Source organism: Larimichthys crocea, chromosome XV, assembly GCF_000972845.2.
Source record: "Larimichthys crocea isolate SSNF chromosome XV, L_crocea_2.0, whole genome shotgun sequence".
In the NCBI taxonomy this organism is placed as follows: domain Eukaryota; kingdom Metazoa; phylum Chordata; class Actinopteri; family Sciaenidae; genus Larimichthys; species Larimichthys crocea.
The window spans coordinates 17120200-17145182 of NC_040025.1; the positions used below are offsets into that span (position 1 = coordinate 17120200).

Here is a 24983-nt window from a genome sequence, read left to right on the forward strand (position 1 = left end):
CAGCCTCTGTGGCTGTGAAGTGAAGCCAATGCAGAAGTGCCAATAACTGCAGTTCCTCAAAGAGCCACTTGAGGCTGGTTACAGAACATGTCAATCTCCATAAGCCCCTATGTAAAAATATCCAACTTCACACAAACAAACAGTTTCGGTCTCTATAACTTAGTTCCCTGTTAATGATAACTGTACGGAGTCTGATTTGTTTATTTTTTTAACTCACCCATTCAAATTACATTAAGGCTTAAAATTTGGCTGTGGATCCTGCAGGATCATTTTATCCAGAAAACAAACAAAGTAGATGTTAGACTAGAAAGTTTTCAAACAAAAAAGTTTTAACCAAACATTTTCTACCTACAGCCTCTGCGTTGTCAGGTTTTGCTACGTTCCTTTGTTTCATCTGATTATAAATCAAACGTCATGTGGTTTGGGAACGTTGGTCTGATATCACGATCTTTGGTGATGGGATACTATAGATTTTTTTTTTTTTTAAATTACAATTTTCTGACATTATACAGTTTACACAGTCTATGTCTTTGATTTTATGGTCCCCCCAGTACATAAAGGTGTCTGCACAGACCTAAAACCAAATAACTAAATCCATTTTGTTTGTCTGACTGAACCCAACTAGTCGACAAAAAAAACTAAATTCCTGCTTCATTTTATCCTTTACAGTCATAATGACCCCCAGACTGTAGCTCTCAGAGAAATCTCTCCAGTTACATTTGAAAAGGGGACCATTAGGAGTCCTCCCTAGCTCGAAGCGTTACTTAACAGAAACCCCACCCGAAACCTGATATTACACCGGACCTGTCGGGTGTTTGGGGGGGGTTGCGTGAGCTAAAAAGAGCTTTGAATTTGAAAAGCCTGGATCAGTTTCTCTTAATGCCTCAATACTAAAACAAAAATGAAACTGTATAAAAATGCTGCAACCCAGTCATCTGTTGACATGTGCGCAAAACACAAGATGGCAGAAAGAAATGTGACACTAGAAAGCCAAATCAAAATAATTTATTTTTGGTGACATTTCATACAGTTCTAGGATTGTGTCTCAAACACTTGCTTTATCCATTACTATATTTCCTTTTTGCCACCCCAACCCAAATTAACAGAAAATAACCCAAACATATGGAAGAGGGGGGGGGGGGTTCCTGTAGGGATTTGCAAGCCTGTCAACATCAACCATATGCTTCTAAAATGATTTCACATTACTCATGAGTAAGATTCTTTTTAAAAACAAGTTAGTGCATTTATTTAATTATACTAAACCACTAGCTGCTCATACTCATTAATGATAAAGAAATAACAGGCCCAGTGATTGGTTACTCGTTTACTGCATTACTAAACCCAAAGTCAATGCATCAAGTTTTTTTTTTGTTTTTTTTCCTCCGCTCAGCTGACATCTCCGAACAGTATATAAATGTCATATGCGTGATTTTATTTTGCCAATGCGATTTCACACAACTTTGGGGAAACCAGCCTACCAAGATTGGGAGAAAAGCGTTGTGCATCAGAATTAAAATAAATAAACTTTTTAAAAAGCAAAATACATACAGTGAGTCAAACTTCAAATTCTAAGTCAACCTGTTTGTTTTTTTTTTCTTCCAAAAATTAAAAAACAAAAAACAAAGAAATAAAAACAAACCAGCAAACTCACCCTAAAAAGCACAAAACAAGCTGGTGGATACCTGCTGTCCAAAAAAAGAAAAAAAAAAAAAAAAAAACTCCCTCTGTAAATTCAGTACTAGAACAATTACATTCTCCCACACACATTTCTAGTGAAGGGTTATTACAATATAGCATAGGCAACTAACACCTCTACAGCTTCTTCAAAAATCCAGTTTCACTGGGCCAAAAGTTTCCCCCAACACTACATTATTTAGCAGACCTCGTCAATAAAAATCAAAACCTTTTTACCGTAGCACACTATCGTAGGCAGCTGGCACATAGCACGTGAAAATGTTCAAATTCTTCCTTTATACCCACGACTTGGCTGCCAAATATTTAATGTAGCTATCATCCTTAGCTAACAGCACTCCTCAGTCTATTTTTTGACACTATGCCATAGTTCAGAACAATTCACAGATATATAAGCTTAACCTGGATATCCTGCGATGATGTAGAAAAGCCAAACTTCACCTAAAACCATCAGGCGCGCTGAACAGTCAGATCTTACCATTATCCTATTTTCTCTCTCTCGGAAAAAACATCAACCTGCTACACCCAAACAAACATGTAAACAGAGAACCTGACTGATTATCAACATGACAAAAATGTTGTGAATCCATCAGAGGGTGGAGACCCCCAAAAACGGTTCAGATAGATAGAGATCAAACTTAACATGAAAAACTTTGGACCAGGCTAGCAGGCTCACCTTGGCCGGTGAGCACCCCCCAAAGTGGATTTTCGGCGTCAAACAAAACCACACATCTGACTGCGGCGTACGTCAACGGTTTCTGATATCCGACTGATACGATTTTATAAGCCAATTGAATGAACCAGGATCAATAAAAAGAAAAGAGGAAAAAAAAAAAAATACCACCATAGAACATATTTCATTAATATACATTAGAAGACCACACCGTCCAGTTTCAGGACAATGATTTCCAAATCTCTGATGTAAAAATCAAAAATCATCCATTTCATAACATTAGTGCAACAGCACACTGTAGCACTTCAATCATTTTGCTTAACAATCAATGCATACACAGACTTCAGTCAACCCTTCAGTCATACTTTGCAAATCTAAGCACACAAGAAAAAAAAAACGAAGAAAAAAAACTGATGTCTCATTGCGTGTTAGTGATATCTTTGTATATGTACATGACATATATGCATGTTCTTTTCTTCTTAGTGCATATTGTTCTTGCAGACATCTATTTGTTAAAATAAAAATTAAAAAAAAAAAAAAAAAAAAAAAAAAAAAAAAAAAATAAAAAAGGTAGAGGGCCATTTACGTGGCCCAGAATCCCACCTCTCCCGAGCAGAGCATAAATGAGGCGTCGTCCAGATAAATCGCACTTAAAATTATTTTTAAGCATAATATGCTGGAGCCCAAACAAAACAAGATTTGTTTCCTTTTCAAATCACTCAAAAGTTCTTCAGGTGTCATTTTGCCCATTAGTCCTGGATGTCCCCGTCTTAATGTCATTTTAAAAGCTTTTCTTTGGACAAGTTCCAGGGTGGGGGAGGTGGCTACCATAATGTTGTTGCTTTTATGTTATTTTTATATAATTATATATATCCATGTATATATTCATACATCTTTTTTCTATTCAAATCAAAGTTTTTACTTTGGCGATACTGGTGGGATATTCTGCTCTTTGCCAGTGTGCCTGTAGCCTCCCTGGGGGGAGCTGCGTCGAGCTGGAGGAGGGCGCCTCTGCTCCCGAAACTTGAGGCCCCCTGAGCCTCTGGGGCCATTGCTGCGATAGTAGCCTTGAGAGTCACGTTCACGCGGTGGCCGGCTCTCCTTGCATTCCCATCCCCCCTCCCGGTCGTGGCTTTTCTCCTGCTTGTCTCCAGGACCGCTGCTAGAGCCCGACTCCTCAGCCTTGTTCACGCGCAACTCGCGTAGCGGCTGGCCTGACGCGGTGCCCGTGGAAGCTGGAGCAGGGGCCGCAGGGGGAGGGTCCTTGGGTGGCCGTTGGCACACCTCGGCGTAGCTGAGCTTACGTGGCTCCTAAATCGAGGCGGGGGAGGAAAAAAAAGCAGTTTTAAAACATGCAACAGATCATTTACGCATTCATTGTCATGATTCCTTTTGTCAAACCCTCAGATCTCATAATCTGAACGCTCATCGGGGTAGTAGTGAACGTTCTGGACATTTGGTGGGAAAGGGCAGAGAGAGAAAGACAGAAACACTCAAGGAGAGAGAGAGATGGGTAGAGGAAGAGGGAGACATCCAAAGCCAGTCAGTCCACTACCTCACTTCCCTCTATGCGCAAAAGATCTCATCATCGGGTGTAGCCTATCGTTACAAAGAACCAGATTCTCACCTGTGCATGGGTGGGATTAGTGGCTGTAGATGGGGCCGGCGTGCTGGGTGTCGCTGGCGTGGAGGCAGCAGAGGGTTGAGGCCTGGAGCTAGGCACAGGCTGTGTGGAGGAGGGTGGGTTCACGGTAGTTTGAACAGGTGCGCGTGGAGTCACTTTTGGAGTCGGAGCGGGCGGCTCTGCCCGTTCAACCCTCTTCTCCTGACGAGTGATACTGTCAGAACAAGAACACGTTCAAGTTAGGACCTTCAAGATTAATATGGGTGTCAAATGACATTTTAATTCAAAGTATTTGGTACTTGGATTCATACCCAGGAGCTGAGGGCCCAAGTGGTTGTGTAGCAGATTTCGCTGCTGCCAGGGCAGGACTTGAGACAACCACAGCCTCCTCTGCGACTGGGGCTTGCCCTGAACCTGGACTCACAGTGGCTTCTTTATTGGCTTGTTCAGTCTATAAAAATCAAGGATGAAAAATTAAGCATGCACATTACACCTCACAGTTTTATTCAAGAGTTTACCAAACTGTTATAGTCTGAATTTCTTCTGTACCTTATCCCTGTACAAGCCACGTACAACATCTGACATTCGGTTTTCTAGCACTGGCTCTCCCTGTGTGCTGACCACGCAGCCAGGAAGAGGTGGGAAATTTGTAGCAGCCAAATCAAACTTGGGTGGCGAAACCTTGACCTCTGCTAGCGGCACTGGCCTCTGAGAAAGGAAATTGAAATGGAGCCGATTAACAGAAAGATCACAAGACGTTTCCTGTTTTAAATATCGCACTAAAAGCTTAAAGACAACACGAACGCCGCTTTTATTTACCGCGATCCGGTCGTCTTCTCGCCTCCTCCGTGTTCCTCTGTAGGTTGTGCTCCGCCTGAAATGCAAATCAGCAATCGCTCAGGTGAGTCACTGATCAAGACGACAGCCTGTGAGTTACAAAATCAGACATTAAGAGGTTTACCTTCCACGTCCGGCCACACTGCTGTCATCACTGGGGTCCAAAGACGAGGAAGAGGAGGAGAGATGTGAGAACGTTGAGCTCAGGTCGGAGGTTGTCTGGACTGGGTTAGTGGTGGCAGCGGCAGGAGTGGGCGGCTGCGGGCTGCGCAGTGCAGTCAGACTCTCCAAGGGGACAGGAGTTATAGATGCCGTGGTCACCTCGCTTGTCCTCACCTGGGGCTTCACGTGATTTCTGTCGCACAGGGGTAAAAGGCGAAGATGAGCAAGTTGTACACTTGTAAAACATACTGGTAACCAGTGCTTCCTGTAGAGCTTTTTGCTTGTGGGGGTAATTTTAGGCTTTGAGGTTGATGTTAAAACTGACCATACTGGTGATTTTTCACCATTTCATACCGATTTCCTGCTTTGAAAGGCAGCTGTTATTACTATAGGAAAGGCTGTATAGACCAGAAACACACTTTATATAATGAAAATCATCTCTGTGAACAGGCATCTTTGTCAAGAGTTGCTACAGTTACACAAATCAATTTAATGTGTTAAACCACAGTATGGTCCTCCAAGTGGAGCTTGTGTGTGGATTTAAATGCTATAACATACAGAAAACTGCACAGTAATCGCAGTGGTTATAGTGTTACAGTCAGGAATAAGCCTGTATTAATAAACATTTGTTAATCCTCAATCTTCAGATAATCTCAACGATTTCAAAGGAAACACTGGTGGCACCAGTTTGCTGGAGGAATAAAGACAGCGTGCGGTGTCTTTGGGATAAACGTGTACACACATGCAGGACTACATTTGCGCTCATGATTGGTTGAAGCATTTGACACTTGTCAACATACTGCATGTTTGGCAATCTGCAACCAACCATAAACTCATTGAGAAGAGCCGACAACGCCCATGAAAAGACCAAGACGTGGGCTACTAATGTGTGAATGCACCACAAATAAAGCTGTGAGACGTGTATCGTTTGTTTGGCGGTGTGATTCACACGGACTGCTTTGACCCTCAGATCTCATAATCTGAACGCTCATCGGGATGAGAGCGAAGCACTTGACTTTGGAAGGGGAGGAAAGAGAGAGGAGAGGAAAGAAGAGATGAAGATGAAGAGGAGAAAGAGAGAACCAAAGCCAGTTACTCCTCTCTCTGTTTCCCTCTATGCGCATCTTGATCTCATCACTGGGTCCGACTTAAGAGTACAGTAAGATACTTCTAAAGCTGCTTTTTCTTTTAAAGGGTTTAAATAGTGTAACAAACTTGCAAAGTTGTCATCTCTTTGCGACAGATTTAACACGTACAGATAAAAACTTGACAGCTGGCTGACCTAGCTCAAATCTTAAGTGTCAGCATCTCTTTGTTAAAGCGTATAATATGGTAATACGACCATTGACGAAGAAAGCAGCAGTAAAACAAAGAACGAAAATGATGGGCAAATAACATGGATTGTTAGTCGTGATTGGGAGAAACTGTTACATGTAATAATGTCAAAGCAAAGAGGATGTTTTGGAGCCAAGGTGACCGTAACTGGAAAAAGCCAGTCGTTCAGAATCAGATAGCAGCTGCTGCCGCCGCCATGTAGCCGACATTTATCAAATGACATGACAAATCCATGATGTCCGTTACCTGGCATCGCACATTCATCACACTGATGACTGTGACTATACAAATCTGACTTGCAGAAGGAGGCGAGGGCCGCCGTTATGGACTTAGTCATTTGGCTGCGGCAGTATGGTAAGTGATGAGGGTAGCGATGAAGCTTATTGTACAGTATAATAGGTACCTGAAGGCATTTATTACATTCTTTCTTGAATAGAGGGGGACACTGTGGGGACAGTAAGAAGACAGGGAGTGAAGAACATATTCCCCGTTGAGGTTACATAATGTTTAGACAGAATTTTGCAGCAGATGATCCTGATATTCACCACGTGCTTAAACATTACAAGTAGAATATGTTTATGCAAATACCAGATTGAGGTACCACAAAGAAGGAAAAAAACGTAACACAGTCCTTACCGGTTTCTGTTGAACGGGCGAGTGATGTTAAGAGAGTTGGAAGCAGTTTTGTAGTGTCCAGCAGAGCCAAATCCATTCACAAAGCTACTGTTGGGAAACGGTGCCTGAACAAAGAAAAACAAATAATTAACAACAATTTGTGAAGTTATTTATGTCGCAGCTGTGACCTGAACATAAACCTGTGTGCGTTTGATCCAACTGTTTAGAAAAAAAATGAATATTTTGACTAACTCATTATGCAAATCACTGTGGATTTGTCTGCACTGACAATTCAAATTACAAGACGGGAGGAGGGAGAGACTCATTTGAATTCCCTTGATGCATTTCTCTTTAGACGTCAGAAACAAGGCGGCAATGACGAATGACTAAGGCCACATTCAGACGCTGTGGTGAATCACTGCAGGGTTATCCGGAGGTGTGTGGAGGTCAGGGGTGGCTGCTAGAGCGGTGTCCATCTGTGCCGAACTTAACCGTCGTCAAACAAACAATCAGGAATCATCTTTTTATGTTACTGATTAACCGGCTGTATCACTCACTCTCCACCACAAATGAAGCTGTGAGACGTGTATTATTTGTCTGGCAGTGTGATTCACACGGACCGATCTTCTTGTAGGTCTTTGACCCTCAGATCTCATAATCTGAACGCTCATCGGGATGAGAGGGAAGCACTTGACTTTGAAAGGGGAGGACAGAGAGAGGAGAGGAAAGAAGAGATGAAGATGAAGAGGAGAAAGAGAGAACCAAAGCCAGTTACTCCACTCTCTGTTTCCCTCTATGCGCATCTTGATCTCATCACTGGGTCCGACTTCGGAATAGTCCATGCTGCTTTTTTAGGGCGAATCCCTGCAGGGTTATTGGGAAATAATCTTATTTCGCTGATTAACTGGCTTAACTGTCTATGAGAATGAAAGAAGACAGACAGGAGACCAAAGCTCACTCTCTACCTCGAACATAAACCAAATTAAACATCTTTGTGTCTCTATCCTGAAGCATAAACTGTGAGCCAGACACAGATTTAGAAGCTGGGTTCATGAAAGAAATAAAGCCATAACACAACAGGTAGAGCATCATAGTTTAGTCCATGAATCCACCTGGATAGTCTCAGTTTCTGTGACATTTCAGGCTGACTGTAGAGGAGTCTGATCTGAGTGTCTGACGGCGGCAGCACCGGATCCTTTCTGAATGTACCCTGAGTAATCGTGCAGATTTTTTTTCCCCCCCTTACACGATAGGGGACAACACCTACAGCCGGTGCACAACTTGTAGATTTCAGTTTTAATCATTTGCGTCACATTTGATGCAGTTAATTCTGACGACACATGGCAAACAAAATCCCCCACAACTGTACATGGAGGATGAATTTCAGAGCAGTTAGTGTGACTTGTCTCATAGCAGCAAAAAGTGCAGTGTGTGTCTCACCAGAGGAGTTTCAAAATATGGTGTTGGCGAAGGCGTCCAGGTTGGGGGTACGATGCCGTAGACTGGGTACTGCTGCTGCGGGTAGACATGCTGCATGTAGAGTGGAGAGCTGTACTGGGACTGGCTCTGGGACTGCTGAGCGTACAGGCTGCTGTCCATGCTACGGTAGCCATTCTTTGCAAAGAATGTGTTGATGGCCTTTATTCTGGCCTGTCCGCGTGAAAAAGCAGAAAAAGGGCAAAGAGTGAAACGACTACAAAAACAACTTCACAGGCAAAACGGCTTTTCCAAAGTGACGAGTTTTAAATGAACTCACCATGATGGGTTTTCCCTGAAATGTTTTTACTTCCTCTCTCAAGTACTTGTATGCCTGTGGGGAAACAGAAACGAGGATCAATAAGTCAGTTCATGATTCAGCATTTCAAGCTGAATATCAAGAAAAGTGCAGTTCGACTTGTTGTTGTTACCTGCTGAGCGTCCGTGTCCGATTGGAATGTGATGTACCAGTTGTTGTTGTGTGCAAACTCAACACTTATCACCTTTGGACAGTTGTCGTTTTTGAACAGTGACTCAACTTCCTGTAAATGACATTGAAAGGATTGTCTCACTTCAGATAAACATCAAATACAATCCAAAGACTTGTAGCATATACTGACAAGTCTACGCAGAAGTGGGCTTTACCTCAACAGGTGTGGTTTCAGGGACCTCCCTCAGGATGATAATGCACCGCTTGTGATTTGGACGCACCTTCTCCCCTTTCTCATCCACTTGTACCATCGGGGAGGCTGAGGGAGATTTAGGGTGTTTAAAATGTAGACATAAGATTATGCACACATAAGATTTTACTTCTCAAAACTTTCCACTTACATCTCAACACGTCCAGGATGAGCTCCATGTCAGTGGTGAGGACTTTGATGCCCTCCATGCTGGCTATAGTCCAAATAGGGACAAACTGGTCGCTGTCCATCTGCGACATCAGGTATAAATCCTTCGAGAGGTTTTCTCTGAATCACAGAAGAAGAAAAAAAATCCACGTAGATTAGATTCTCTTGACTTGGAAACAAGTCCAGACTCTACAGTGTAGCGAGGTGCGTAGAGTGTCTCTCTCTTACCTGGAGAAATAAAACTCCAGCTCTTTCTTCAGAGACTCTCGTAGATTCTCAGAGGAGATCGGCTGTTCGTCAGTTTTGGAGTCCACTGAGAATAAAAAAAAAACAAAAAAACAAAACCAAAATGTCAGCGCTATGAAAGGTGACAACATAATTTAATTTTGTTTATGTGTATGATTTCCGGCCAGCTCGAGCTGCTCTGTGCAGATTGACACAGGATGCTCGCAGCGGCCATCAAAAATATTTTAAAAAACATCAGCGTATTCTGGGGGCGTCACAGAAAAGGACCACAGACCGGAGTCCGAACCGAGGTCACTGCAGGAAGGACCGACCGACCCCATTTATGAATATTTTTCTCATCCACTATGTAGATTATGAGCCAGTGTAACAAGTGAATAAATAGTCGCTTATTTTTTATATGTTTTGTGAGTAAACTGAAAATAACTATGACTAATGACTATTCATGTCCAAACTTTATCATTTAAGTAATAAAAGAGAATAATCTGTAGTTCGGTGGAGACGACTGTGCATGTGATGTGACGCGACTGACCTGAGGTCCCTGTGGTGGACTCAGCGGGGGAAAATCCCAACTCTGGAGGGTCCATTCCATTTACTGCTATCTCAGCTGTTGCTGTGGAGCTGCTGTCATCCAGGGCCGTGAATCCCACAGTGTACTGCTTGCACCCAGCAGATGAAGGCTCAGAATAACCTGCGGACAAGGTGAAGAGTTTCGGTCAGAATCGACAGCAGAAAGGGCTGCGTCGCCCCGTCTACCTCTGAAAGTCCATGTGTGCCCCAGAGTTTGTAAATTAATAAAGTTTAGATGTACACTGACGTCAAAGAAAGGGTTAAAAACAAGCTAAGTTATGCGTTTTAAATCATAATTTATATCAGACATGGAATTCAATGACAGGTTTCTGTAAATGAGTAATTTGAGGGATATTTAATTGGGCTGATGTGAGTGTGTCTCACCCTCGCTGATGTCTGAGGGGGGCCAATGAGGGCTGTTGGGAACAGCCTCGCTGGAGGCCACAGGCATCTCCTGCCACACCTTGGCATTTGGGTTCAAACCGGCGCCCTTAGAGGTGACCTTCAAAGCAGAAACAGCACCATGAGACGAGTTCATCACAGTGCAACATTAAAAAAAAAAGATTAATGACATTTTTGAATTTTAGCCAAGTCAAACATTTTTAAAACACATATTCAAAGACAGACAACAGTTTGCATGTAAAAGCCGTCAATTATCCAAATCAGACCGCTGCAGTTAAACGGTTTATTTATAGACAGACAGATTTGAATGTGACTGATGGGTTTCCATCTGCAATTGAGATGCACACGGTGCTGAGTATCATGTATTTAATATTCTCGCTGATTCACCTTAGACTTGCCATCTCATATCTGCTTGGCATTACACTCATTCCCAGACTATTGTCAAAATCTGAGCCGGTCAAACTAATCTGAAGAGATTTAAAACATCCTGCAGTAAACTGTATGTTTTATGACCGTGCAGCCGAACCACCAATGCTCATTAATTTAACGACAACACAGTGAGTTGCTTCTTATATCCAATACTGAGCATCACGCGTCTTTAATGCATTAATTAAACCTAATAGCTGTTTAATATAAGATCCAATATCCTGATGAAATCTACGACAATCAAATTGGAAATCTTAAAGGGAACATGATAACTTAATGTAATTACCACAATGGACCAACATAAACTATAAAACACTAGAGTCTAACAGGCAAACAGAACGCTCCAGACACATTCACATAATTTCAACAATTTTGACTAACGATGACGTAAGCTGACACACAAATACTGAGTTTAAAACTGTACCTTGTGTTGTTTGAGTAAAGATTACATCTATACTTTGTGTGTGACGGTGTCAACCTGCGTGCAAAAACCAGGCAGCGACCACAAACCGCACAAATTTAAAAAACAAGGAATTCAACTGTGGTCTCAAACAATGTCCCGTGGAGGACAGAGAGCATGCAGGTTACGAGCCAAGCATCGCTACACCTGCTGATTTCACTAATTACTTCAACCTCAAATTGGAGACGAGCACTACCTGAAATCACCTGGTGCAAGCTTAGGCAGGAACACCTGCATACCATCGGGCCTCCATGGCATCAAATTGGAAACCAGAGACGTACAATGAAATGTGCCACACGGGGCCTCATGATCCTCCTCCTGTCCACAAAAGAAACCATTATCCCCCCCACCGAGGAGGAGAATGATTAAAAAAGCCCTGTGTAACCACAAAGTCTGAGAGAACAACAAACTAAGCACTTTGTGTGACTCCCACCAACATATTTAGATGTTTGTCGCACGTTAATCGAGGATTTGATCCGACTGTGCGTATCAAAAAGGGGCTGTGGACTGGCAGGAGAGCTCCTGACCCTGCGAATATCCGTGGGCCAAGAATAGATCACATACTGTACATATTAAGGCATACAGACACTGATGTGACCAACGGAACCAAGCGTGGATTGTACTTTTTAAAATCACAGAGGACACTTGTACACCAACTTTGACAGCTGCTTCTTCTGACATTGTCACCTGGCTAATATCCACCTCTCTTCTTCTTACAAAAGCACTCGGCCTGACAAGTACAGCTGCCAGTCACAATATGACTCCAGACATGCCTGGATGTGCCACACGGTGGTTTTAAAAAAAGAAAGAAAAAAAAAAGATCTCGGCGTCATTTAAAAACGAACATTTACGCACGGTGCAAACCTGACACATGGTTACAATGCATGCTTTCTGTGTTACAGGCCGTAGCGAGCCAAGTTATGTCAGCTGACTGCGCAGCACAGGCCAGGTATTTGCAACGCATGTCACCGCTGCTAGCTCCCTTAGCTCGCCTGGCTAGCACTAGCGCGATTAGCTAACAGATAACGTTACTCAACAATCATCCATCGTCCGATTAAAAGCATCGATCGTTTTAAAAAAAACCCAACAACAACTCAATCAGTACATCTCCGGTCCAAATAACACCACGCTCACACTGCAGCTGTATCATAACTTGTGTTAAAGGGCTAATGATTACTCAGCAAACTACTTAATGAGCTCGTTACCGCGCCAGGCAGCTAGCCTGCGAGCTAGCTCCGTGAAGCTGCAGCGGAGATAAATATGCGTAAATAAATGCGTAAATAAATGCGTAAATTACGCAGCCGGAGCCGGTTATAAGTTATAACAGTCCGTGTGCAAACGGTGCCATATGTGCAGCGTCTGACACCGCTTTGTTAAATTATATCACCTTGCAAATAAAACACCATCGGGGCAGTGATTAGGCAAATAGTCCTAAACCTGAATAAGTATCTTATTAAAAATGTTTTGTTTGGGTTGATTTGAGCTGTTAATGAATATAAGAGGAGGAGGGGGAGTGGGGGGGCGTACTGTGCTAACAGGTCTCCAGTGAGCAGCAGCTAGCGTGTTAGCTCCGTGGAGAAGGCCTCACTCACCATGCCGCCTGACCCTCCCTCGCTCCCCAGCAGAGCCTCGTCCTTCCCACCGGTCTTCGGTCCGGGATCAGCCTCCTCCTGCAGCAGCGGCGGCTCTCCGCTCTGGTCTGAACTCATCAGCCGCTCCTGACTCACTTCCACCCCGTCGCGTTCTCCCGGCCCCCCGCCTGCCACCACCACCACCACCACCACAGCCACCACCACCTCTTATCCGAAATAGCGGCTGTGTTGAGCAGCGGTCGGTCGGTCTCTCCTGTCGGTCTGGATCAGCAGCGGCACTGAAACTAGCTTACGAGCTAGCTAGCTAGCCGGGTGTGCTATAGATCGAGGCTAACGACCTAGCGTGCTAACGCCAGCTAGCTCAATGAATCAAACTTGCACGCCGAGGTTTCTAATGGCACGAGCGATGCCAAACCATGACTCTTCTCACACCACAGTCCCCGCTGGCGTTTCAGCAAATATTACACAGCACACCGGGTTCGTGAGGCGCATTCCTAACCGGGCGACCGGAGCGGACACTGGGGACACGCACCCTTCCTCAGCGCAGGCACACAGTCCGCCGACGTCCCGGCTGCCACCGCGAGTTCTCGGTGACCTCTGCACAAACCGTTTCCTTTTCCTTTTCCGGATCCACACTGTAGTTTTATGCAGTGTTTGTGATGCAACGACGTCGGCAACAGGCATGCATATATATCGATGTTATAATATGCATCTCTCTTCTTGTAGTTTATATATATAGATATATTTATATGTTGTTCTTAATAAATGGTTACTTGTTTACATATGTTGTTTTTGTTTGTTTGTATAAACTGGGGTTTGTAACAAAAAATTAATTCTGATTATCTATAAGATTTATTATATACAGACTGTTTTATCGATGATAAAAGGCTAATTTCAGGATTTATTGGAAAGAGCAAAAAAGGAAAGCTTTGTTTAATTTCCTGCTTCCAAACTATATATATATACAACTCCAAACATGGACAAGAAATCCCCTTAAAATCATGTTCTTTGTTAGTTTGTGTTTAAGTTAAAGGTGCAGTGTGGAGGATTTAGTGGTGTAACGAACTGAAGACTGTCACCTCTACCTCTTTTGGTTGAAACATGAAGGAGAAACTAAAGTGGTTGTGAAAATGTCCAAGCCAGCCAGTTTGTCCCTTCTGGGCTGCTGTAGAAACAAAGTGGTTCAAAATGGCAGCCTGCATGAAGGAGGACCTGCTCCCTCTGTAGATATAAAGTAACAAAACCATAACAATTCTTATTTTCAGGTGATTTTATACTCAGGAAAACATAGTTATGACACTCTGGACCTTTACGCTAAAGGTGCAGTGTGCAGGATTTTGTGGCATCTACTGGTGAAGTGCCAGATTGCAAACAACTGAGGACCACTCACCTCACCCTCCTGGATCAAACATGAAGGAGAAACTACAGTAAAAAAAAAAAACGCTAAAGAAACACAAAATGTCCTATCTGGAGTGAGTGTTTGACTTGTTTGTAGAAACAGGATGGTTCAAAGTGGCGGACTGTGGAAGAGGACCCTCTGTAGATATAAAAGGTTCATTCAGTGGTAATAAAAACATGCTTATTATATCACATTTGTGCTCATAGATTCCCTTAAATGTTACACACTGGACATTTGACGTATTCCTACATGTGTTTTTTTGAGTGCCCTGTAGTACCAGTAAAACAAAGTTTGTGACATGGGTATCTTGAGTTTGAGTGACGTTTATGTTCACTGAAAACCAACCAGTTTAATGAATGATCAAAGACCTGTGTCATGTGTGGCATTAAAAGAAAAAGGAGAGCTCTGATGTGATCACTTTTTTGATTGAGTTGTTCAATTGATTGAGATGTAATCAGTAACATGTGATAAAACCACTGAAAACACTTGGATTAACCCAAAAAGGTTGCTCAAAAACAGGTCACACAGTATTACACTGATAAATAGCTATATCTTAGTGATAGATAAACATGGCTCCACTGTTTCAACATAAAGACAGCATGTTTGTAAAAGGTGTAAAAGTTAGTTTAACTTAACACTTCCAGATATTCTTACTGAGAGTCTCTTAATCTCTTAAAATCTTACCAGTAGTACAGTAAAACCACCAGTAGTACATTTACCACAGTTTGAGTACCAGACCAGTGACCTAACCTATTGACTAACTTTACTGAATTACTTTGTAATTTATCCAACACTGCATCTAAAATTAAATATTTTAACTTAAACCTTGAATGAACTCAGGGACAAATACTATTTACACCAACGTCTGAGGGGAACTTGATGACAAATAGTTCCCAGATGACATCACTATGAAGAACCACTTCAGGTTCTAACTTGAACCTTTATTTCTAATGGTGTATTTAACATAAAGAAACAACATTTATTATATTTTTTAAATATATCTTTAATCTGTGTCTTGATATCTGGCATCAAAATTAATGAACTGAAATTTGTAAGAGTTGTGAGAGCTACAGAAAACTGAATTCAACAAGAAAAATCACATTCAGGTTCAGAAAGGCTAAGGCAGCAGCTTTTTTGGACGGTAGCTGGGCAAGAAAAACACTTTGTACTGGAACATAAAAATTGCCCCCACTCTGTCCAGGTGCTCCTTGGCGGCCTATTTCCCGAGAGGACTCCTCTTCTTGATCACATGCTCCATGTCGGCGTGTTCGGATGTGTCCAGTTTGATGTTGTACTTGGCCAGGATCTTCATGATGGGCCTGATCTTCAGCCACCACTGAGTCCTGGGGATGCGATGCCTGTAGCAGACAGAGGAGGAGGGATCATTTCACCAATCTATTCACCAATATTAAACAATGGCATCGTTACGTGTGGTACACTAAGTCGTAAAAAATAAGTATCTTACTCAAAATCTGTGTCTGCCTTCAGGTCAGCAAGAGGCTGGAAGGTGAGTGCCCTTTTCCTCATGCCCAGCACACAGGCAGAGTCTGGTGTGTTGGCGAAGATACGACCTAAAGGACACAGGAAGTGAAAGTTCAGTTAACACGCCATGAAATGCTCATTATTATCAACCGACAAGAAACATTATTATCAAGTCCTGTTGGCAGAGGTGGATGAAGTATTCAAATCTTTTACTTAAGTACCACATTGTAAAAACTCCAACACAAGTCCTCCATTCAAAGTACAAAAAGTATTAATGGTTCTATTTTGCATTATATTTTTATATTCTGATGTATATCAACTGCCTGTTGGTATTATACTGTATATTGTAACACGTACCATGTCTATAGCACTCCTTGAGTTTCTCAGTCAGCCACAGGACAGACTTGGCACCCATCTTTGTGCCAAAGTTTCTGTCAAAGGGGGTTGGAGTGCCGCCCTGTATTCAATAAAGCACAGACATTTATTACATAATTATATGCTGTAGCTCTAGATCTGGTTTCCTTGGACTGGATCGGATGCGACACAGCATGAACAGACCTGCTGCATGTGTCCGAGAACATTCTTACGGCAGTCGAAGATGCCTTTGCCCTCCTCTGAGTACAGGTTGAAGATGAAGTCGGTGGTGTAGTTGGCATTGGAGTTCTCATTCCTATTTTAGGACGAATATTGACGGATTATTGTACTACACTCTGAAAAGATAAGGCTGATTTATATGTGTCGAGATGACCCTTTTCACAGCCCTTTGTCACCCAAGCTACTGGCGTACCTGATCAAAACCTACCTGAGAATCAACCCTCTCTTCACTGTTGTCTTCATCTTCTCCACAAGATGCTCTACGTTCACCTACAGGTGCATATATCACAATCATAGCACATCACAGTGTTTGAGGAGCAGACACACTGGATTAACAGGTTGTGTCATCATCTCACCTCCAGGTCTTTAATGTTGAATTTTTCCTCAAAAATGTAAGCGGCATCAGCTCCAGCAGCCAGACCGGCCATGGTGGCCAAGTAGCCGCAATATCCACCCATAGTTTCGACTAGGAACACGCGACGCTTGGTCCCTGCTGCAGACTGTTTGATTCTGTCGCAGGTCTGCAGAAAGAAGAAGAATAAATGCATTCAGCCTGATTTACATGTGTGTGTGTATATCTGCTGTTGAGGCACTTACAGAGGTGATGGTGTTGAGGGCAGTGTCAGCGCCGATGCTGAAATCAGAACCGGGGACGTTGTTAGAGACGGTGGCCGGGATAACCACTATGGGAATGCACATCTCCTCATATTTCTCTCTGGCCTGAACCAACTCCAGGCCTCCAACATAAGCCTGCAACCCAAGGGGAGAAGGTTTCAGCACTTGTTTGGTGTGGGAAAGATCATCTGATATTGACATGACTTCTGGTTTTAAAGGAGAAGAACGGCTGTCATGCTTTACCTCAAATCCACCAATGATCACCAAAGAGTGGATGTTGAACTTGGCAATGTTCTGGCTGATTTCCTCCATTTTTTTACTTGGCAGAGTTCTTTACAGAGACAAATTACACAGGGAAAGGTTTTGTAGTGTTATGACAAAAGCTGTACTGCTGGAAAAAAAAATGAACAACTAATGTTTTACCTCTTGGTGCCCAACATCGAGCCTCCTTTTCCAGTCCAGCCACTCACTGAAGTCCAGTTGATAGGCTCAACCTGCAGCCAGAAAAAACTGCAATGTAAACAACAAATAACACAAAGTTGGCTTACAGTATATACACAGAAGGGTAGAGTATATATTGTCATGTTATTTAGACTTTATTATTCAAGTTTATTAAATAAATAGAAGAAAAATAAGGTCTGTATGTTTTGACACTGTGGATATGATATCATTTGTTTTTCTAGTATTGACCAGGGTCACGTGTTTGACACTTTATTCATAAATGCAAACACTTTTAATGCAGATAATATAACTCAAACTGCTGCTGCTAACATAAGTTATGTTATTGGTCTTATTTGTCTGTCTAGTTTGCCAGAGGGAAATGTACTCGTACCTGTCCTTGAGCCAGACCATCAAAGCCGTCATGGACAGCGAGCATGGTGTGACCCTGGATGATGCCCATCCTGACTGCTGCACGGACGGCGGCGTTCATACCAGCACAGGGAGCACCGATGTTCATGATGGCCACATTGATGTTGCTCTAATCAGTCAGATAAAGACGGAGAAAAAGGAGATGACTAAAGGGTTAGACAATGGGAAAAAAAAGTGTAAAATCATGAATTCAGTTTGTCTTATAAAACAGATAACGGTCCTTACCTTAACATCAGGAGGGTTAATGTGAGCCAGCAGCTTGTATGTGTTCCAGTTGTTCTCAAAGCTCCTGCACATCATAAACAAAGTTGAGTTCAGAGCCACACCCTTTATCTTTTGAATATTTTATTGGTGGTATTAATCCCTATCCGTGATATCCATCCATTTTCTGTAGCTGCTCATCCTCATCAGGGTCATGGGGGGTTGGTGCCTATTCCATCTGACTTTGGGCGAGATGCAGGGTACATTCTGAACACATCACCAGGTCATCACAGGGCATGTAGAGACAAACAAACATTCACACTCACATTCACAACTACTGGCAGTTTAGAGTCACAAATTAACATATTAAGTGCATGTCTTTGGACTGTGGGAGGATGTCAGAGTACCGGCAGAGAACCTACGCAGATATGGGGAGAACATGCAAACTATATAAAAACACAACTAAGGGTTTTAATCAGAAACCCTCTTCATTTTTTTGCTGTGTTTAATGTACTTTGTTCTATGGTTTTACTTTATTCTATATATTTTCTTTGTTCTGTGCATTGAGAAATGAATGAATTAAAATGATATGGTTCAAACCTCGGCTGGGGCCTTTCTGTGTGGAGTTTGCATGTTCTCCCTCTGTCTGTGTGGGTTCTCACTGGGTACTTCGGCTTCCTCCCACAGTCCAAAGACATGATATGGTTAATTGGTGACTCTAAATTGCCTGTAGATGTGAGTGTTAATTGTTGTTTGTCTCTGTGTGCCCTGTGATTAACTGGCAACTTCTCCAGGGTGTACACCGCCTCTTACCCAAAGTCAGCTAAGACAGGCTCAGCCTGTGACCCAAAGGAGGATAAGTGGTTACAGAAAATGGATGGATGGATTTGCCACAGTTATTGCTCTGTGGGTTTGATTTCCTGTAATCTTTAGGTGGCACACTGCAATTGATTAATTACAATTACACTCTTCTACACTTAAGAGGATAATACTTACTTTCCCCTGAGCTTAATGGCATCCTCAAATCTGCCCTCAGCCATGGCAGCGGTCACATCTTTAGTCTACAACAAAGAAGACAGAGTGTGAGAGATAAAGGTGAAGAATTCACAATTCACAACAATTAGAGAGACGCACTGAGAAAATATAGTAAACCTGGTGGAAAATATTGTGACGTACCACTTGCACACACTCCATGAGCGGCAGTCTGACTGCCTGGTTCCCAGATAGGCTGACCACACATGCAGGAGTGTCTGGAGTGGCCTCCAACAGCGCCATCACTGCCTCCACACCCATCCTGCTGCCCTGGACGACACATATACAGTCACAATCACCACACGTGTGTTAGGACTGGAGAGGCAGTGATTGAGCTGCACACTGTCCTTTATATTTGGTGTTTTATTAAGGTATTTACCAGGATTCTGTCGAAGGCGGAGGGTGTTCCTCCTCTCTGTACATGCCCAAGCACAGTGGTGCGAGTATCAAAGCCGAGTCTGTCAGTCACCAGCTGGAGACAAATACATCCACCTGTTACTATGCCATTTAGTCTGATCAACTTATAGTAATATGTAACCACACTGACATGAGAAAGAAAGGCTTACCTTTTTGATCTGGTCAGACGTAATCGGTTTGCCATTTCTGGCAATTGCACCCTCGGCTACAATGATCACATTCAGACGAGACCCTCTGGCCCTTTGCTAAAGTAAACAATGAGAAAATAAAAACACATTTGTGCTTCCTGAAAGTTACACGTGTTGTTGTGTTTAGAGCAGGTTGGTGGACAAATAAAGACACACATACGTCTGCCAGCCTCCTGCACAAGTGGTCCTCCCAGCCTTCATCTGGGGGCATCTCTGGAATGAACACCCAGTCTGCACCACAGGACAGAGCTGTCACCAGGGCCAGGTACCTGCAGCCGGACAAGATAAAGCCATTTATCAGCGTGCATACACATTACAGGCTTAAATAGACAATGAAACAGCAATTTACATTTACATTTAGTCATTTGGCTGAAACCTTTATTCAAAGTGACTTACAAAAAGTAAAACAATCAAGGTATTTTGAGAGCATCTTGCATGCTTAAGTTGATAATGAACAGAATGGAGGCATTGTGTTTATGGAAAAGTAAGATATCATTGAGAAAAAGGGTACTTGGAGTGATTGTTATTTATTTTCTCAGTCTGTTCTGCCTTTAATGTGATAGTTGACAGTAGAGATGTAACACAACTTTATGGGAAAGAGAGGAGGTAAGACAGAGGAGGTGTTCAACAAAGATCCCCAGTTTGAGTCACACAATGCCAACACAATGTCAGCATCTTAAACCATTTCACCACGAGGTTGCCTTGAAGAAGCAACTGTGTGAAGATTTTACTGTACAGGAACAGTAGGTGAACATAAATAAATTAATTAAAACCAAAAATATATTTAAATAGATGTAAATATATTTTATTTTAAATCATTGATGACCAACACACACACACACAAATCAACCAAATACACAAGGTACTTACCCACAGTGTCTGCCCATGACTTCCAGGATAAATGTCCTCTGGTGGCTGTGGATGAACAAGAAGCATCAAACCATCAGTCAAACAACACACAATCACTTCATGCCTGCTGTTCTTTAATGCTGCTGTTATCTAATTTCATCCTTCTGACCTCTGTGCGGTTGTGGTGATGGCATCCACCACCTCTATGATGCGGTGCAGGGCGGAGTCGGTGCCAATGGTCATGTCAGTGCCACAGAAGTCGTTGTCGATGGAGCCCACCATGCCTACGATGTTCAGGTGGGAAGATTTCTTGGCTTCGTCTTCTGTAATCTTACCTGTGGGGAAAAAAAAAGAGATAGTAACATGAAAACAATGGTATATATGTGTGCATTACTTGATTGATTTTAAATTCCTTCCAAGAAACTACATCCAAAATTTTATCTGGTGATGCCGCTACATGAAAAGTCTGCAAATTTTGTACATTTCCTGAGTGTAATGTGTACAAAATGTCATGGCAGTCCATCCAATAGCTGCTAAAAACGTCAAATTCATGGTGAATTCAGAAATCAAAGTCATTTGGATTCATCCTCTGGGGATCATGAAAGGTTGGTATAAAATGTCCTAATGCATACAATAATTGCTGAGATATTTGAGTCTGGACCAAAGTGGTAGACAGGCCAACAGACTAAGGTTTTGACAGACACAGCTGATGGGATGAGGCTGGACATCCACCACATTTGTCTCTTTACCAGCTCGGACAAGGTCTCCCAGCAGGCCACTCCACTCAGTCCTGAACTCGTTGGCTCCAGTCAGACTTCCGTCACCTCCGATCACACACAGGTTGGTGATGCCCAGCTTCACCAGGTTACGAGCTGCCTTCATACGACCTTCTCTGGAGCGGAAGTCCTTACAGCGGGCACTACCGATGACTGTACCTCCCTAACATTTAATATGAAAGCACAAACATGTTCTGGTTGTAATGATGATCTGGTTGATGACTGATTTCTGACATTTAACCCCACAGTCCTTAAATATTCATTTATATGTGATGTGCTATATAACACTGTAGACTCATTAAGATGCCTTGAGGTCACATGAAGTGAGGTTGCGTCACACTTTAGGAAAATAAGGTCGGCACTTTAGAAATGATATCCTAGAAACTTGCCGTGGCCTGTTCCCACTCCATTACTCACTTTTACACACTTCATTAATCTCCTCTGCCAGGCCTCTTTATTTAGACAACACAGATGATAGACATTTGAATCACGAGCTTCCCAGAGACTATTACTGCATCTCCTTTATCCTTCAGTCACAAGGCTCAAAAATTAGTTTCTTATGATTATCAGCACTCGTTAAAGGAAGAGGCCAGAGGAAGGCCTTGACTCCAAATGGAGAAGGAGTGTTAAAGGTGTTAATCTAAATTTTTAGGTACATGTGGTGATCACAGCATTAAAAATCATGCTTCAAAAGTTAAGCAACAAAATGTCTTGTCATATCAAGATCAGCTGATAAAGAGGATGGAGGATGTTAAAATATACATAATAAAAACACAGTAAGTATCAGGATCATGTTCCTACTTTTCCTTTGTAACCCTTCAGACTGTTAAAGTCTGTCAAGGACTGTGGTTGGATCTCAGTCATGTCTGTAAAACCTTTATTTCTCAATTAAAACAATTAAAAAGTAATGTATTTTGGGTGAATTGACCCTTTAATAACATAATTAAACACCACAAAACATTAGACCAGTTGAGTATATTTTAGTTGCTACTACAGAGACAATATGTGGCTCTTCTGGGCTCTTGTATCGCGTGTACGTCACTCACCAGCTGAAGCATCATGGACACACTTTCCCATGTGGCGGGTTGAATGTGATCTCCTCCATCCACCAGACCCTGGTAGCCCTGAATGTGCAAACACACTCTTTCATGATATACAAATCTCTTATTAGAGTCCCTATGTGTTTATTTACAATATCATGACATGTCAGTGAACTGCAGCCTGTGTGCAGCCTGTACCTCATGAACAAAGTAGACTTTAGCGCCAGTGTAGAGGCCAACTCTGACTGTGGCTCTCACAGCAGCGTTCATACCTGAGACACACAAATGACATGATATGTGATGCTGGATTTTCTCACATTAATCTGGTCAGGCATCAGTCGGAGACTCAGAAACCCACCTTAACCTTTAAATGACACATTGGCAACAGCTGAGACAAAAATAACCACGGGGAAGGACAGGAGTTTATGGGACTGTATGTCTTGTGCGTGTACTATCTAACCACTGGATGTCTGATACACTAAAGGCCACGGTGTGAGCCTGTGTTGTGGCAGGCAGGCATGCTGCAGCTCTTGTTTCACCAGACAGCAGCTGTGGATGGGGGGCGTTTTTCTCCTCCATACCAGAAAAAGGTCACCTGCACTAAAATTAGCCCCAAAGATGTAAAATAACCAAGCATGTAGATAAAGCCTCTACACAAAGGGTTAGAGTCAGGTTTGAAGAAGAAGATTATACAGGGATAGAACATCAGTATAAGACATCCAGCTGATCTTAAAGTGTTGATTTAAAAAATCGTCTGCAGAGGCTTATTTTTGTATTTATAAGAAAACAATCTCAGGTCGAACTAAATTTTTAAAGTTTAAAATAATAATTTGTTAGAGGTTATGGGCTTTGTCTGTAATTTGTAAAGACATTTGAATCAAACACCGGTGGTGACATAATCTCATCTTGACTTCAAATAGGATTTGCATCAACCGCTGCCCTTTGATTGTACCTCTCTGACGTCTTGAAATAATGCTCCTTGCCCTTTCTGTTCTTTGGCTCCTGGATGTCACACAGTCAGAGCATTAACATGATACTTTATTGGCCCCTGTAAGATGGAGGCCAGGGCTTCTACAGCTGCTTGGGATTCAGTGTTCTGATGCATCAGGGAAGATGCTGTCCGACAGCTTTTACCTCCACTGACTCATTCAAAAAAGGAAAGCTGTCATAAAATATTGGAGCATCATCCTCTGCTTACCTTGGGCGTCTCCTCCTGACGTCAGCACAGCGATGGAACGTCCAATCCCCATCTTTGTGGGGTCCGTGGTTGGGTGGAGACTCTTGGACATGTTTCCAGAGGAACTCATGGTGGGTCCAACGAGGGGAAAAGGAGAAAGAACAAAGCACAGCTGCTCTTCCTTCACTCTGTTTCTCAGGAGAGGCACAAGTGGAGGCACAGGCTTTATAGACTACTGTTCCTAATCCTGCCCCCTCCCACTGACACCCTCCACCACTCCCTCACTCACACGACTCTACTAAATATACATCGGGGCCAGTTTACCACCTGCAGTGGACAGTTAGAGACTGGGAAACACATTGGACACTCATGTGACAGGAAACAGTTTAGATTTCCAGTTACTTCATTCAAACCAACAAAATAATGAGAAGAATTTGAAAGAAAATGTATCACTGTTTGGTTTATTTGGTCATCTCTACACATGGAATGAGCTCTAAGAAAAACAGCTGCAACTCAAGAGAAAAATAAAGGACGATGTGTCAGTACAAAGATTAGTCGATACAAAGAAAAGTAACCTTTGCGTGTCTCGGCTCGATTTGGAGGTTTTTCTTCCTTCTATGTCACTGTAAAGTGAATAGTTACATTTTTATCGCACAGCACATTTTAATTAATCTCTTTTAATCTGGGGACTTTTAGGGGTCATTATGTTTGACATTTGACATTAGCCCCAATGAAAACTGACTCAGCAGCAGGGTGTATTTCACATACACTGTACGGTATATAGTATCGCTTCTCTGCCTTCTCTCCAAGCAGCATACTGTGTTGAATGATTTAAAGATTTTTATTTATTTTTTTGGCCTTTTATGCCTTAAATGATAGGACAGCTGAAGATAGACAGGAAGCAGAGAGAGGGGGAATGACACGCAGTAAAGGGCCGTCCGATGCGGGATTTGGACCGGGGCCAGCTGCAGCGAAGACTGTAGCCTCTACACACGGGGCGGCGGCTTAACGGCGGCCACTACGCTACCGACCACCCCCTGTGTCGAATGATTTAACATGACGTTAATATGTGCACCTTGTTACATGTTTGCAGAAAAGGTCTTGAACTCTACATCTGGCCTCTAGGAAATCTGGGGAATGCAAGACAGTATGGTGTCTCTATTTTCATACACTAAAGACGACCTTTTCCACGTCTTAGAGTGACAGCTTTAACAACTTTACATAAGACTTAAGTAGAAATGACTGCCTGAAGTTCAAATAAGAGATTAAAAACAGGATTGTAGGGACGAATTATTTAATCCAGAGATTCAGGGAGGATCACTGTTGAGCCCCCAAGAATAACTCAGATACATAATTTATGCTACTAATTTAAAATACACTAAAGGAAT

General features: G+C 42.6%; 2 protein-coding genes across 6 annotated transcripts; both read right to left on the bottom strand.

Moving 5' to 3' along the window:
* Nucleotides 1-989: 989 nt before the first annotated feature.
* On the bottom strand, nucleotides 990-13568 carry larp4aa (La ribonucleoprotein 4Aa). 5 transcript variants are annotated; one of them, XM_027288428.1, is made up of 17 exons: nucleotides 12956-13568; nucleotides 10460-10577; nucleotides 10038-10196; nucleotides 9491-9575; nucleotides 9246-9382; nucleotides 9060-9163; nucleotides 8846-8956; nucleotides 8695-8748; nucleotides 8379-8588; nucleotides 6960-7063; nucleotides 6727-6768; nucleotides 4951-5181; nucleotides 4809-4863; nucleotides 4539-4697; nucleotides 4301-4440; nucleotides 3993-4203; nucleotides 990-3676 (listed from the first exon to the last, which is right to left on the bottom strand). In XM_027288428.1, the coding sequence occupies exons 1-17, from the start codon at nucleotides 13070-13072 to the stop codon at nucleotides 3284-3286; spliced, it is 2430 nt and encodes an 809-aa protein (XP_027144229.1). In that variant the 5' UTR covers nucleotides 13073-13568; the 3' UTR covers nucleotides 990-3283. The 5 variants fall into 5 exon arrangements, with proteins under 5 accessions (XP_027144229.1, XP_027144231.1, XP_027144232.1 ...); XM_027288430.1 differs by lacking the exon at nucleotides 12956-13568 and adding an exon at nucleotides 12569-12587; XM_027288431.1 differs by lacking the exon at nucleotides 12956-13568 and adding an exon at nucleotides 11560-12543.
* Nucleotides 13569-15343: 1775 nt separating this feature from the next.
* pfkma (phosphofructokinase, muscle a) lies at nucleotides 15344-23833 on the bottom strand. Its single transcript, XM_010748415.3, has 22 exons — nucleotides 23617-23833; nucleotides 22617-22690; nucleotides 22425-22502; nucleotides 21352-21541; nucleotides 20772-20937; nucleotides 20624-20668; nucleotides 19914-20022; nucleotides 19715-19810; nucleotides 19528-19620; nucleotides 19293-19418; nucleotides 19113-19177; nucleotides 18141-18204; nucleotides 17878-18024; nucleotides 17469-17539; nucleotides 17289-17376; nucleotides 17028-17180; nucleotides 16787-16951; nucleotides 16639-16700; nucleotides 16395-16506; nucleotides 16194-16293; nucleotides 15820-15925; nucleotides 15344-15712 (listed from the first exon to the last, which is right to left on the bottom strand). Exons 1-22 carry the CDS (start codon nucleotides 23723-23725, stop codon nucleotides 15571-15573), a joined length of 2361 nt encoding a protein of 786 aa, XP_010746717.3. The 5' UTR covers nucleotides 23726-23833; the 3' UTR covers nucleotides 15344-15570.
* Between the last annotated feature and the right edge of the window lie 1150 nt (nucleotides 23834-24983).

What these genes read in the sequence shown, in the direction of transcription:
- larp4aa (XM_027288428.1), bottom strand. Translation starts at nt 13,072, where the DNA reads ATGAGTTCAGACCAGAGCGGAGAGCCGCCGCTGCTGCAGGAGGAGGCT. An exon ending in CGCCCGTTCAACAGAAACCG is followed by an intron (nt 6,769 to 6,959) that starts GTAAGGACTGTG and finishes CTGTCCCCACAG; the next exon opens with TGTCCCCCTCTATTCAAGAA. An exon ending in GAGAAGACGACCGGATCGCG is followed by an intron (nt 4,698 to 4,808) that starts GTAAATAAAAGC and finishes TTCCTTTCTCAG; the next exon opens with AGGCCAGTGCCGCTAGCAGA.
- pfkma (XM_010748415.3), bottom strand. Translation starts at nt 23,725, where the DNA reads ATGAGTTCCTCTGGAAACATGTCCAAGAGTCTCCACCCAACCACGGAC. An exon ending in TGTCCATGATGCTTCAGCTG is followed by an intron (nt 21,542 to 22,424) that starts GTGAGTGACGTA and finishes ATTAAATGTTAG; the next exon opens with GGAGGTACAGTCATCGGTAG. An exon ending in CAAGGAGTGCTATAGACATG is followed by an intron (nt 15,926 to 16,193) that starts GTACGTGTTACA and finishes TGTGTCCTTTAG; the next exon opens with GTCGTATCTTCGCCAACACA.